We start from the raw sequence: 16,107 nt of genomic DNA, 5'->3' as shown, positions 1-16,107 counted from the left end.
ACGTGCGGTGAGGTCAGAGGCTGGGGAGGCACAAATGGTGGTGGGTATCAGTGTCGGGAACCTGTCTCACCCCCTACACAATTTAACTCTTATGTCCCTGCACTACATCCATGCAAACACGGGGAGAACATACATACAGTAATAGCCAGGTCACAGCCATCACCATAGTGGTGGGCGTAAACTGGTGGATACTAACTTCTGGGTGAGGTGCCCCCCATTGCACCTTCACCTGCAGAACTCAGCTGGCCTGGTGCAGGAGGTTACACAGGTCAATACAGTCATCAGTGATACAGTCAGCAGCAATTTGGGAGGGAGAACAGGAACACATCTGTACACAATATCTCACTACTGTAGCCACTCACACATAGTCCTGTCTCCGAACTCACTACAGATGCCACACACACACACACACCTGTACCCACACTCATTACAGATGCAACACACACACACACACACACCTGTCCCCATACTCACTACAGATGTCACACACACACACACACACTCACTACAGATGTCACACACCTTTCCCCACACTCACTACAGATGACACACACCTGTCCCCACACTCACTACAGATGACACACCTGTCCCCACACTCACTACAGATGACACACACCTGTCCCCACACTCACTACAGATGCCATGCACACAGAGTCCTGTCCCCGCACTCACTACAGATGCCACACACACAGAGTCCTGTCCCCGCACTCACTACAGATGCCACACACACAGAGTCCTGTCCCCGCACTCACGTGTGTGTCATCTAGAGTCCTGTTCCCACACTCACTACAGATGACACACACACACACACATACACACACATACATACACAGAGTCCTGTCCCCGCACTCACGTGTGTGTCATCTAGAGTCCTGTTCCCACACTCACTACAGATGACACACACACACACACATACACAGAGTCCTTTCCCCGCACTCACTACAGATGACACACACACACAGAGTCCTGTCCCCACACTCACTACAGATGACACACACCTGTTCCAACACTCACTACAGATGACACACACACACACACACACACACACACACACACACAGACTAGGTACTGGCTGCTACTCACCCCAGTTACTGTGCACGGGCGGCTGCTGCTGGCACTTCAGATCACCATCTCCCTCCTCCCCTGTCTGCTCAGGGTCCCTTAGCCCACTAGGATTTAGCATCTACTGTCTGTTCAGCTCCGGTCTTTTTGCACTTCCTGGATTGGTCACATGACCAATCCGAGGTGCCCATCAGAGACAGGGCTGGATTAACAATGGGGCTGATGGAGCTGCAGCTCCAGGCCCATCAGCAAAATAGGCCCACAGCCACTTGCTGTAAACAGGAAAAACAATCCTGCTACACCAGCCTGCCAGTGACGCTGCGGTCTGGTGGGCACAGCTGCAGATCCACCCCGCCTGAGCTCTATCTACTGCTGGGCGCTAGAAAGGATCCGGCGGCACTAGCAACCAGCTGCACTGCTCTGCTGCTGCCGGCACCGCCATTGTAGAGATGAGCCTTGAGGGGATGAGTGACAGGGGACCAGGGCCGGCCCCATTATTACTAAGCGTGTGCAGCAGTGAGAGGGGTGCCGGGCAGCCTGGACCATGCCCCCAGCCTATCTGGAAGGCCGCCAGGCTGCATCCCTGGCCTTGGCGGCTCCCGCAGGGTTCCTGTCTCAGCAGCAGCTCCCTCTATACCCCGGGCGGCCCGCGGATGTGCGGCGATTGGCGGCCGCGGAAGGCTGGGCCTTCCGTGTTACTAAGACTGTGTCTTGTCCTGGTAAACCAGATAACCTGGAGCCCCGACCGGAGCCACCATCTGGAAGTGACAGGTAATATACAGAATATATTATGTAGCAGCAGCTCAAGTGAATGGGCTAACCCCTCCTCCCACTGTTACCAGGTTAATTCCCCATACCTCACCCTGTTACCAGGCTAATCCCCTCCACCCCCCTGTCACCAGGTTAACCCACCCTCCAGACCTCCTCCCCCTGTTACCAGGCTAATCCCGCCTCCTCCTCCCCTCACCAACCTAATCTCCCCTCCTCCCAATGTCACCAGGCTAACCCCCTCAGCAAACTAATCCCCCTCCTCCCCCTGTCACCAGGCTAAACCACCCCCCTCACCAAAGTAATCACCCCTCCTCCCCTCACCAGGTTAACCCCCCTCACTAGCCTAACCCGCCTCCTCCTGTTAGTAGGCTAACCCACCCCTTCAACAAATGAATCACCACTCCTCTCTCTCTCTCACCAGGCTAATTCCCCCTCCTCCCCCTGTCACTAGGCTAATTCTCCTCTCCCTGTCACCAGGCTAACCTCCCCTCACCAAACTAATCCCCCTCCTCCCCCAGTCACTAGGCTAAACCCCCTCCCTCACCAGCATAATCCCCCCTCCTCCCCCTGTCACCAGGCTAACCCCCCTCCAGACATAACCACCCTTCCTCCCCCGTCACCAGGTTACCCCCCCCCCCCTCCCCACCAGGCTAATCCCCCCACTCCCTCACCAGGCTAATCCACCTTCCCTCACCAGGCTAATCCCCCCTCTTCCCCTTGTCACTAGGCTAATACCCCTCCTCCCCTTTCAACAGGCTGATTCCCCCCCCCCCCTCACCAGAACACCAGACTGCTCTTCCCCCTATCTTCCTCCCATCTTCCATTGTTCTTCCCCATATCTCCTGCTGTCTTCCTCCCATCTAGCCCCTATTCTTCTCCCTGTCTCTCTCCCATCTTCCTCCCATCTAGCCCCTGTTCTTCCTCCTGTTTTCCTCCCATCTTCCACTGTTCTTCCCCCTTTTTCCTTTCCTTTTAATAAAATAACTATTGTAATATAATAAGTAGAGCGCTGGGATTTTTCTGTTTCAAACACACGAACGTACGTACGTACGTACGTACATACATATATATATATATATATATATATATACACACACACAAATTTTATATATGTATATATATATATATATATACACACACAAATTTTATATATATATATATATATATATATAGCACTGTTCACATCCCCATACCAGTAGCCACACCCCCACAATGCTGGTCACACCCCTTGTGGCGGCACACAATAGGCCCTTCATAAATTTCAGCTCCAGGCCGATGAGGACCTTAATCTGGCACTGATCAGAGATCAAACACTCCCCCAACTGTGAGGCATGCCTCACATTTCTCTATTCTAAGCAGTATGATTGGCCACTGTGTAGCCCCGCCCATCTGTACAGGCAGTGCCTGGCAGTGTGAGAGATGAAGCTGAGCTGCTACTGCCTCATCTCTATCTCTCCCTGCAGTTCCAGGAGCCCTACAACCCTGGTAAGCTTTATCTATAAAAATGATTGTATTAATACAAAGAAGATACTTATAAGTTATAAATATCTTCTTTGTGTTATTCCAATCATTTTTATAGTGATAAATCTAAGTATGATAGGGAACATGACAGGTGAGGCACTGCCTCCCCTGATTGCATATCCCTGCTACACAGTGAGATAACACAGTGCAACTAAAGGCATTTTTGACTGTAGTATGTTAAGCCGGTACACACTAGGTGCTTAATCAGATGACAAATCGCTCTGTCACGAATTGGAATGATACTGTAGATCAGCCACATCACTCAGTGTGTACGCACGATTGCGTGCTCCAACAAGCTGCTCCCTGGGTTGTCTTTTTTGGCGTGCTGCTTGCCCAATGGGACAACCCAGGGAATGACGGCATGCATTTTAAATACGACGGCAACAATACATTGCCCGTCGTCCACTGCATCGTGCAGTGTGTACGGATGGCACCATGTATTGTGCAGTTGCTGGGTACCCGGTACACACATTGTTTGGTGTGTACCCAGCATAACCCAGATCAGGCTTTTATTTTACAACAAAAAAGGAGTCAGATTGGCAGGAATTTTATTTTATATGGTTACCGGTTCTAAATTACCAATTTTAAAAACCCTAGCCTGGACCCATAATGCATATTGCAATGGTTACAGTCCAGCCTGTGCCTGAAATATCTGCAGCATTTGTATTTCTTATTTCTCTTACGTCCTAGAGCAGGCATGTCCAAACTGCGGCCCTCCAGTTGTTGAGAAACTACACATCCCAGCATGTCCTGACACAGCTTTAGCATTCTTTGACAGCAAAACTGTGTCAGGGCATGCTGGGATATGTAGTTTCACAACAGCTGGAGGGCCGCAGTTTGGACATGCCTGATAGAGGATACTGGGGTCCACATTAGTACCATGGGTGTAGACGGGTCCACTAGGAGCCTTGGGCACTTTAAGAAATCAATAGTGTGCACTGGCTCCTCCCTCTATGCCCATCCCACCAGACTCAGTTTAGAAAATGTGCCCGGAGGAGCCAGTCACACTTAGGGAAGCTCCTGAAGAGTTTCTACATTTATTTTCTGTTTGTTGTTTTACAGGCATTGCTGGGTGGCACCAGCATGCCTGCTTCGTGGGGCTTGGGGGGAGAACGGGCCAACTTCCTAAAGAGTTAATGGTCCCATTTCTCCGCTGACAGGACACTGTGCTCCTGTGGTAGTTATTTGCAAGCCCCACCACGTAGAGCGTACCCTCCCACAGCATGCCACCACCCCTAACAGAGCCAGAAGAAAGAAGAGTGGTGAGTGGAACGCCGGCAGCCCGGTTAGCGGGTCGCTGGCGGGAATGGCGGCACAAGGGTAGGAGCGCAGCACTGACATACAGGCTGCGCTCCCGGAGGCTCAGGAGGACACACTGTGAGGGGCGCACTGAACCACCAATGATGCCCACATTGGCATAACTTAAGGGTTCTAACCCTCTGTTATATAAAACAAGACCTCAGGCCAGTATAAAAAAAATGGGAAGCAGCGCGAGTTTACGGAACTGGAGCTTCACTATGAGCGGATCCAGCAGCTCACCAGCGCCATTTTCCCTCTGCAGCTTGCACTGACAGGCATCACAAGGAAGCGCAGCTCCTCCACGAAGACTCCACGTTTCCTCAGCGGTACCAGCGGGTCTTAGAAGGGGGGAGTGTTGTAGAATACTAAGCCCTATTGAGGGTTTTACTTGGCTAAAAGAGTGTGGTGTGGCTGGCTCCATTTCTGTGTCTCCCTATGGGTTAAACTGTGTTTTCACCTTCTGTGTGTGTCCCTTCACGTTACCATGTCCAGGGACTGTGTTTCCTGCACAGCAGAGTGTCTGTCCTCCCCCGGAGACTCTCTACCGTGTACCCAGAATAGTACACATTCTCAGACTAGTGGGGCTCAACCCCCATGGTTAGATTCCATTAAGGGGATGATATATAATATTTCTACTAAATTATCCCATTCTGAGAAAGAGACGCAATAATTAAGACAGTCTCTGGATGACCTGATGAATAGAGATTCAGTTCCCATACCAGCGTCTCAGACCCCTGCCATTTGCCCACAAAAGCATAATCTGGCCCAGCTCATGCAGGCTGATACTGATGACGATACATCAGGCACAGAGGAGGGTGAAGTGGATGCAAGTGGGGGGGATGCAGTCCTGTCACAAGGAATACAGGCCCTAATAGAAGCTATTAGAGATGTCCTGCACATTCCTGACAAGGTGGTGGAGGTAGAGGAGGAATCTTATTTTAATGTAAAAAAGAAATCCTCAGCTACTTTTCCTGCATCAAAGGAATTGAATGCTCTGTTTGAAGAAACTTGGGCTAATCCTGATAAAAGTTTCAGATCCCTAAAAGGTTAATTACATCCTTTTCCTTTCCTCTGGAGGATAGAAAGAAATGTGAAAAACCGTCGATTGTGGACACATCGGTGTCTAGGTTGTCACGTAAGATAGTCTTAACTATTCCTGGGTCAGCATCCAGGACATCGCTGACCGCAAGATTGAGACCACTCTCAAATCCTTATACACTGCTGCTGGGGTGGCCCAGAGACCTACTATTGCATGTGCATGGATCACTAAGGACATTGCTAAGTGGTCAGGAAACCTAATTGGCGGATTAGATTCTTTACCCAGGGGGAGATAATTTTACTCGTACAACATATTCACGACTCTGCTACTATTATGGTAGAGGCCTTAAAGGAAATTGGTTTGCTTCACGCACGCACCACTGCCATGGCAGTGTCAGCGCGCAGGGGCTTATGGCTACGCCAATGGACTGCAGATGCGGATTCCAGGAAAGGCGTGTAAAGCCTACCATGGGTGAGGCCCTTTTTGGAGATGAACTGGATACGTGGATATCCAAGGCTACGGTGGGTAAGTCTACGTACTTTCCATCCGCAGCACCCCCAGCTAGGAAAACCTACTCTGCTCCAACTCTGCAGTCCTTTCAGACACCGACATTTAAAGGCAAATCCAAAGGTTCTTCTACAGCCTTCAAAGGTAATAGAGGTAAACCCAGAAAACCAGCAACTGCAGGTTCTCGGGAACAGACCTCCGTTTCTGCTTCCTCCGAGCCTTCAGCATGACGGTGGACCGCACTGCCTGGAAGACAGGTTACGTTATTTCAGTCACATTTGGGCAACATCATGTCAGGATCCCTGGGTCAAAGACCTTATCACCCAGGGATAGAGACTGGAGTTTCAAGAACTCCCACCTCTTAGATTCTTCAAATCAGGCTTACCAGCTTCTCCAAAAGCAGGTCTGATTTTGTAGGCAGCCATCCAGTAGCTGGTACAATCTCAGGTCATTGTCCCAGTTCCACTTCAACTACAAAACAAAGGTTATTACTCCAACCTGTTTGTGGTGCCGAAACTGGACGGTTTGGTAAGGCCCATTTTAAACCTCAAGTCACTGAACCCGTACCTAAGGGTGTTCAAGTTCAAGATGGAGTCTCTGAGAGTGATGATCTCAGATTTGGAGGAGGGAGAATTTCTGGTGTCCCTGGACATCAAGGATGCATACTTTCATATCCTGATTTGGCCGCCTCATCAGGCTTACCTACGGTTTGCACTACAGGGCTGTCACTACCAGTTCCAGGCCCGGCCATTTGGCCTCTCCACGGCACCGAGGGTGTTCACCAAGGTAATGGCAGAGGTAATGTTTCTCCTCCGCAGGCAGGGAGTGAAGTTGACATAATACCGTACCTGGATGACCTGCTGATAAAAGCATCCTCCAGGAAGAGGTTGTTGGACAGAATTGCCCTCTCAACCCGACTACTCCAAGATCATGGGTGGATTCTGAACCTGCCAAAATCCCACCTGGAACCAACACGGAGGCTTTCGTTCCTGGAGATGATACTGGACACGGAGGCACAGAAGGTATTCCTTCCATTGGAAAAGGCTTTGGTAATCCAGTCGATGGCGCGGGATGTTCTAAAACCAGCCCGGATTTCAGTGCATCTATGCATTCGCCTTCTGGGGAAGATGGTAGCCTCTTACGAGGCTCTGCAATATGGAAGATTTCACGCAAGGCCCTTCCAGCTGGATCTGTTGGACAAGTGGTCCGGTTCGCATCTTCACATGCACCAGAGGATACGTCTGTCGCTCAAAGCCAGGAATTCTCTTCTGTGGAGGCTTCAGACTTCTCACCTGACCGAGGGTCGACGGTTCGGGATTCAAAATTGAATTCTGCTAGCCACAGAGGCAAGCCTCAGAAGTTGGGGAGCAGTCACCCAGGGGGAACAGTTCCAAGGAAAATGGTCAAGTCAGAAAACCACTCTTCCGATCAACATTCCGGAGCTAAGGGCCACATACAATGCCCTTCTACAGGCTTCGTATCTTCTTCAAGATTACGTCATTCAAGTTCAGTCGGACAATGTGACGACAGTAACGTACATAAACCGACAGAGCGGAACGAAGAGCAGAGCAGCAATGTCAGAGGTAACAAGGATTCTCCTCTGGGCAGAAAGACATGCTGTGGCGCTGTCGGCAATCTTCATTCCAGGAGTAGACAACTGGGAAGCGGACTTCCTCAGCAGACATGGGCCCTCATTCCGAGTTGTTCGTTCGCTAGCTGCTTTTAGCAGCATTGCACACGCTAGGCCGCTGCCCTCTGGGAGTGTATCTTAGCTTAGCAGAAAAGCAAACGAAAGAGTAGCAAAATTGCGAATAAATAATTCTTAGCAGTTTCTGAGTAGCTCGAGACTTACTCCTACACTGCGATCAGCTCAGCCCGTTTTGTTCCTGGTTTGACGTCACAAACACGCCCTGCGTTCGGCCAGCCACTCCCCCGTTTCTGCAGACACTCCCGCGTTTTATCCTGGCACGCCTGCGTTTTTCCGCACACTCCCAGAAAACGGTCAGTTTCCGCCCAGAAACACCCACTTTCTGTCAATCACACTCCGATCACTTCAATGATGAAAATTCTTTGTTCGGACGTGAGTAAATCTTCTAAGTTTTGTGCTAAAATACTTAGCGCATGCGCGCTGCGTACCATGCGCATGCGCATTTTTGCCTTAATCGCTCCATTGCGAAAATCGGCAACGAGCGAGCAACTCGGAATGACCCCCATGACCTCCACCCAGGAGAGTGGGGCCTTCACCCGCAGGTGTTCGAGTCCTTGACTCGTTGGTGGGGGATTCCACAAATAGACATGATGGCCTCTTGTCTCAACAAGAAGCTCACGCGGTATTGTTCCAGGTCGAGGGACCCACAAGCAGCGGCGGTGGACGCTCTGGTGGCTCTATGGGTCTACCAGATGGTTTACGTGTTTCCCCCTCTTCCATTGAGCCCAAGAATTCTCAAAAGAATAAAAAGGGAAAGGGTTCAAGCAATTCTCATTGCTCCGGACTGGCCAAGAAGGGCCTGGTGCGCGGATCTACTGGAGATGCTCCTAGAGGACCGGTGGCCTCTGCCTCTTCACGAGGATCTTCTACAACAGGGGCCATTCATTTATCAAGACTTAACATGGCTACGTTTGACGGCATGGAGGTTGAGCGTCAGATTATAGCCGGAAGGGGATCCCGGATAAGCTTATTCCTATTATGATGCAGGCCAGGAAAGGGGTAACATCTAAACATTACCACCATATTTGGTAAAAATATGTCTTGTGGTGTGAAAACAGGAACTTTCCTACAGTGGAATTTCAACTGGGACGTTTCCTTCTTTTTCTACAGTCAGGTGTGGATGTGGGCCTACGTTTGGGCTCCTTGAAAGTCCAGATTTCAGCCTTATTCATTTTCTTCCAGAAACAATTGGCTTCTTTCCCTGAGGTTCAAACGTTCTTGAAGGGTGTTCTGTACATCCAACCGCCCTTTGTGCCTCCCACGGCACTTTGGGATCTCAACGTGGTGTTGCAGTTCCTATAACCGGAATGGTTTGAGCCTTTACAGGAGGTTGACGTAAAGGGCCTAATTCAGAGTTGATCGCAGCAGCAAATTTGTTAGCAGTTGGGCAAAACCATGTGCATTGCAGGGGGGGGGGCAGATATAACATGTGCAGAGAGCGTTAGATTTGAGTGGGGTGTGTTCAAACTGAAATTTAAATTGCAGTGTAAAAATAAAGCAGTCAGTATTTACCCTGCACAGAAACAAAATAACCCAGCCAAATCTAACTCTCTCTGCAAATGTTACATCTGCTCCACCTGCAGTGCACATGGTTTTGCCCAACTGCTAACAAATTTGCTGCTACGATCAGGTCTGAATTACCCCCAAAGTTTCTTACGTGGAAGACCGTTACACTGTTGGCCTTGGCTTCCGCAAGGCGTGTGTCGGAACTGGGGGCGTTGTCTCACAAAAGCCCCTATTTGATTTTTAATGAAGATAGAGCTGAACTCAGAACGCGTCATCAATTTCTTCCTAAGGTGGTGTCTTCGTTTCATATCAACCAACCTATTGTGGTTCCGATGCTTACAGACACCTCTGCTTCCTCAAAGTCCTTGGACGTTGTGAGGGCTTTGAAGATCTATGTGAACCGGACAGCCCGTCACAGAAAGTCGGACTCGCTGTTTGTTCTCTATGATCCCAAGAAAATTGTGTGTCCTGCTTCAAACCAGTCTATTGCTCACTGGATCAGGTGTACTATCCAGCAGGCTTATTCTACGGCAGGGTTGCCTGTTCCTAAAGTTCAGGCCCACTCTACTAGATCGGTGGGTTCTTCCTGGGCGGCTGCCCGGGGTGCCTTGGCTTTACAGCTCTACCGAGCAGCTACATGGTCATGGTCGAACACATTTGGTATGTTCTACAAGTTCGATACTTTGGCCTCTGAGGACCTTCAGTTTGGTTAATCAGTTCTGCAGGAACCTCAGCACTCTCCCGCCCGATTTGGGAGCTTTGGTACATCCCCATGGTACTAATGTGGACCCCAGTAAGGATGCATGAGAAAATAGGATTTTAATTACCTACCGGTAAATCCTTTTCTTGTAGTCCGTAGAGCAGTGATCGCCAACCCATCGCTCGCGAGCTGCCGATAGCTCCCCGCAGAAATTTCGGTAGCTTGCAGAGCGCGCGGGATCGGACAATCAATGGCATGGCACTCCCTTCATTTTTAATATGGTGTCGGCCGTCATCCAATCAGAGCTCGTGGACTGGCAGCGGCGGCACCTGATTGGCTGCCGGACCGTGAGCTTTGATTGGCTCACATACCGGCGCTATATTTCAAATGCCCGCCGCTGCCAGAGACCATCACCCTCACCATCCCCCGGATGTCAAAGGCAGGAGAGGCGTGCGCTGCGCTGCGCTCTCCTCCCCTCCCCTCCCGTCCCTCAGAGAAGAAGCCAGCAGCGGTGAGCATGGGGGGGAGCACTGTATCGGGCACTGTGGGGGCACTATATCTGGCACTGGGGGCACTGAATCTGGCACTGTGGGGGCATTGTATCTGGCACTGCAGGGGGCATTGTATCTGGCACTGCAGGGGGGCACTATCTGGCACTGTGGGGGCACTGTATCTGGCACTGCAGGGGGGCATTGTATCTGGCACTGTATCTGGCACTGTGGGCACAGGGAGGCATTGTATCTGCCACTGCAAGGGGGCATTGTATCTGGCACTGTGGGGGCACTATATCTGCCACTGCAAGGGGGCGTTGTATCTGGCACTGTGGGGGCACTGTATCGGACACTGTGGGGGCACTGTATCTGGCACTGGGGACATTGTATCTGGCACTGCTGGGGGGCATTGTATCTGGTACTGCAGGGGGCATTGTATCTGGCACTGGGGGCATTGTATCTGGCACTGCAGGGGGGCACTGTATCTGGCACTGCATCTGGCACTATGGGGGCACTATATCTGGCACTTTGAGGGCACTGAATCTGGCACTGCAGAGGGGCATTTTATCTGGCACTGTGGGGGCACTGTATCTGGCACTGCAGGGGGCACTGTATCTGGCACTGCAGGAGGGGCATTGTATCTGGCACTGCAGGAGGGGCATTGTATCTGGCACTGTGGGGGCACTGTATCTGGCACTGTGGGCACTGAATCTGGCACTGCAGGGGGGCACTGTATCTGGCACTGTGGGGGTACTGAATCTGGCACTGCGGGGGCACTGCATCTGGCACTGCAGGGGGGCATTGTATCTGGCACTGCAGGGGGGCACTGTATCTGGCACTGCAGGGGGGCACTGTATCTGGCACTGCAGGGGGGCACTGTATCTGGCACTGTGGGGGCACTGTATTTGGCACTGTTGGTGCACTGTATCTGGCAATGTAGGGGGGCATTGTATCTGGCACTGGAGGGGGCACTGTATCTGGCACTGTGGGGGGCATTGTATCTGGCACTGGTAGGGGCATTGTATCTGGCACTGGTAGGGGCATTATTTGTATATCTGGCACTGCTGGGGAGCATTATTTGTGTATCTGACACTGCTGGGGGGCATTATTTGTGTATCTGGCACTACGCGGGAGGGGCAATACTTGTAGTTGTGAGGCCACACCCACTTTTGCAGGAACGCGCACATTGGGGGTAGCTCTTTCAGAGGGATTATTTTTCAAAAAGTAGCTCACACCCTAATTAACGTTGGAGACCACTGCCGTTGAGGATACTGGGTGCCCGCCCAGTGCTTCGTGTTTCCTGCACTGTTACTTTGTTAAGTATTGTTGTTGGTTCAGCTGTTGCTATTCCTGTTCAAGTTTGGTTAGCATGGCTTTCCTCTTGTTTGGGTATGTTGGTTCGAATCTCACCACTGTTCTGTTAAATCCTTCCTCAGGATATGTCCGTCTCCTCGGGCACAGTTTCTAGACTGAGTCTGGTGGGAGGGGCATAGAGGGAGGAGCCAGTGCACACTATTGATTTCTTAAAGTGCCCAAGGCTTCTAGTGGACCCATCTATACCCATGGTACTAATGTGGACCCCAGTATCCTCTACGGACTACGAGAAAAGGATTTACTGGTAAGTAATTAAAATCCTATATTGTCCAGCATTAAATAGCAGATGCCTTTGTGTTGTAGCTTTAATCTTCCTATTTATTGTGACTTTTCCCAGAACCATAATACCATAAAATACTTTCCTCTCTAGAAAAAGAACTTTCACCTTACAGAAAACCAATAGTTTCCATGCTGTACTGCAACATGCATTTTTCATAAGTGTCCTCTTTTAAAGTGCAAGCCTACTAACCTATGCAAACAATGTGATCTTCAAGATTATGGTTGCAAAAGAAACCACTAACACAGGGAGCATTAATTCATGTTTAGAAGCGATCAGCTGTAAATATAGACTTTATATCACAATGCTTCCTGTATGAGGGCATCTGACCACATCCCGTATGGGGAATTATACTGCACATTCAGTATTCGGAATGTAATCGTGTGACCAGCGGTCGGTATTCCTGCCTCATTGCTTTTATATGCAGTACTGTATGTTAGACTTTGCTACAAGTGATAGTGAGTGTAGTCTGGAATTACATAATTAGAGTCTGATGCCTAGTGCTGAGGTGCACTGATGGAAAATTATACATTATGCAGGCTTTACTACAGACATTTAACGTTACATTATTTCAAGGTCACTTTGAATGAGATGTATTGGAATTGCATAGCTCAAAATGATAACATTGTATTTTTACCTTCAAAAGAGTAATTAGTGGTTATTAAGGAATAATGCTACAAGCAGGACCAAGTGGTACAAAATATATTTACAGGTAGCTGTACAATAATTAGAATGATAATAATAATAATAATAATAATAATAATTATAATAATAATAATAATAATAATAATAAAAACCAACAACTTAATTCCAGGGACTTTTAAATGGCACTTGACTCCAAGGGGTAAATTTACTAAAGCTTCTAAAATAGAGAATTGCTGATGTTGTCTATCATTTTCTAAAAGGCATTAGAGAAATGATAGAACCTGATTGGTTGCTATGAGCAACATCACCAATTCTATTTTAGAAGCTTTAATAAATTTACCTCTTAGTCTCCACACAGAAGGAAGTTAAATACCGTTTTGGTTTTATAAGGTTGTTGTATATTTAATGACAGTAAAAGGACTTTCACATAAGATTGTAACCATAAACGTTTCACTTTTGACCATCTTTAATTTATAATAGCTCATTTTCTTAGGGCCTAATACAGATCTGATCGCAGCAGCAAACTTGTTAGCTAATGGGCAAACCCATGTGCACTGCAGGGGGGGGCAGATATAACATGTGCAGAGAAAGTTAGATTTATGTATATATTTATATAGACAGCCGCAACTGGTGGGGAAGGGGGGGGGGCTAGGGGGGCACGCGACCTGGGTTGCGAAATGAGAGAGGGCGCCGGCGCGAGGCGGTAAGCGGGGATATGCAGTGCAGGATGGTGCAGGGTTGAAGAGGCGCCATCCTTGCTCCGCTGCGCCAGGATGCTCTGGAGATCTGCTTCCCGGAAACACAGAGGATGCTGACTATCATTTTCTAAAAGGCATTAAAGAAATGATAGACAGCATATGATTGGTTGCTATGGGCAACATCACCAATTCTTTGGCATCGAAGGTTTAGTATATTTACCCCCAAGAAATAATTGCAAGCTAGTTCTAAGCTCGTTTAAATCTTCTAATATAAGAAATCCTTCTATGTACAGTAAGCTAGCATCGAAAGCATAAGGTTCATTTAGTTAGACAGAACAATGAATTAACAAGTACATTTTCTGACTGCACATTTCCTTTAGCTAGTTAGGCCTCTGTACACTATTGGGAAAAGACACTTAATCCTGTAACAGTAGACTGTCTGGTTTCCCAGCTGGTAGTATGCAGAATACAGGCATTGCACATGCTGTCTCACCTTTCTGACATGTCTTCATGTGGTCACTCATTCACTTTGTCTCTATAAATGCCACATTCATTTGCAGGCTTCTGTTCTGTGTGCTCACCATAGCGGACCCTCGGCTGCCGGCATTGTGCAGTGACAGTGAGATGTTTAGGAGCACTCCATGGATCCGGTTTCCCCAGAGACAATATCTCTGTAACTTGGTAACACACCGTCATTTCCGCTGCCTGGAGCTTCAAGTACATGCTTATTGAAGAGATGGTATCTGCAGTCACTAATTATGCTGATATGTGATCAATGCAATATTTTAGATCATTCCCTACATGAGCTTTATAATAAAGAATAGTCATTCTGGAATCCTAATATAGAGGGTTCAACCGACTTAAAAGGACAAATGGAGCAGTTATCATAGCAACCAATCAGATTCTATGTATCATTTTATGGAATATACTAGACAAATGAAACATAGAAGCTGATTGTTATTGGCATCTTCTCCTCACATCTCCCCATGAGGCCTATATTTTCACACTTCCAAAAACAGTTACACTGAGGTAAACTTCCTAACTCGGGTTTCCAATGATAGTTATCGGGTTTCCAATGACAGTTCTAAGGTTTCTCTTGCTGTATATTTGCAAAGTAATAATTATCTTAATGTATAATGGGGGTCATGCTGAGTTGATCGCAGCTGTGTTAAATTTAGCACAGCTACGATCAGGCACTAGTCCGCCCCGCATGTCAGTGCCGCCCCCCCCCCCCCCCCCGCAGAAATGCAAAAGCATCGCACAGCGGCAATGCTTTGGCATCTCAGGAGATACTCCCGGCCAGCGCAGCTCCTGCGGCTGGCCGGGAGAACCTCTTCATTACCCCGGGTCGCAGCTGCTGCGTGTGACATCACGCAGCCGCCACGGCTCGCCCCCCCCAATGGTCCGGCCACGTCTGCGTTGGCCAGACTGCACCCCCTAAATGGCGGCTAAATGCTGCCGTCCATCCCCCTCCCACCCAGTGACCGCCTCTGCCTCAGAGGCGATCGCTGGGCAACGACAGCTGGCATGCGCCGACGCACTGTGGTGCCAGCGCATGTGCAGTTCCGACCCGATCGCTGCGCTGCAATAAACTGCAGCGAGCGATCGGGTCGGAATGACCCCCCATATTCATATGTATACTGTATAACTCAAGTACACAGGCAATGGGGCCCACTGGGGTTTCCCCTGTGGATCAGACCAAGCCTGGCGGAGAACGAGATAGTTTCCCACCATCGATGGTAGCCGTGCCTCAGCCTGTGCCGGGAATACTGTGGGATCACAAACCTCCCTGACTTGACAGCATCAGCTGTTAGCCAGTAGTCCCACCCACGCTATCAAGCGCTACTTTCTCATAGGGGAGCAGGGCAGCTACTAACGTCTTCCCCTGCCTATCATGTGGGTATGTTGTCTCCTTGTTTCAAGTCACTGTCACTCTCATCACGGCTGTTACTGTCAGCTGCAATGTATCTGACTTAGATAAGGAGCTGTGTCATCATGATGTGTGAGCGGTGAGTTGTAGTGCCAGCAGTGAGTCTAGGGAGCAGTTTAATGAGAATTTGGCGGCAGCAGCACCTGAGTAAAGTAAAATTAAAATAAAGTAACAAAAAAACAACACACACAGAAACATGCCTGCATCTGGCCTTTCACAGTTCCTCCCTGCACCACTGAAAAGAATAAGCAACCACTTCCGCTGCTGCAGGTGAGTCCTCAGCAGTGCACAGCAGCAGCAGCAGCCGGGAGAGCCACTTCCTCCAGCAAAGCCTCTTCTACGGCGAGGAACCGATGGCCATCCCTAATTAGTGAACCTTAGACTTTACAGTGCATCCGGAAAATATTCACAGCGCTTTACTTTTTCCACATTTTGTTATGTTACAGCCTTATTCCAAAATGGAATACATTAAGTTTTCCCCTCAAAATTCTACACACAATACCCCATAATGACAACGTGTAAAAGTTTTTTTGAGATTTTTGCAAAGTTATTAAAAATAAAAATTAAGAAATCACATGT

General features: G+C 49.0%; 1 protein-coding gene across 2 annotated transcripts in view; it reads right to left on the bottom strand.

The window, feature by feature from the left end:
* Positions 1-14,291, bottom strand: part of LOC134911354 (dynein axonemal assembly factor 11-like) — a 101,477-nt gene extending 87,186 nt beyond the window's left edge. For both annotated transcript variants that reach the window (XM_063919597.1, XM_063919598.1), the window contains exon 1: positions 14,092-14,291. In XM_063919597.1, the coding sequence (XP_063775667.1) occupies positions 14,092-14,102 (11 nt within the window). In that variant the 5' untranslated portion in view covers positions 14,103-14,291. The remainder of the gene's footprint in view (positions 1-14,091) is intronic.
* Between the last annotated feature and the right edge of the window lie 1,816 nt (positions 14,292-16,107).

Source organism: Pseudophryne corroboree, chromosome 4 (assembly GCF_028390025.1).
Source record: "Pseudophryne corroboree isolate aPseCor3 chromosome 4, aPseCor3.hap2, whole genome shotgun sequence".
NCBI classification, from domain to species: domain Eukaryota; kingdom Metazoa; phylum Chordata; class Amphibia; order Anura; family Myobatrachidae; genus Pseudophryne; species Pseudophryne corroboree.
This window is presented reverse-complemented; position numbering and strand designations above follow the sequence as displayed.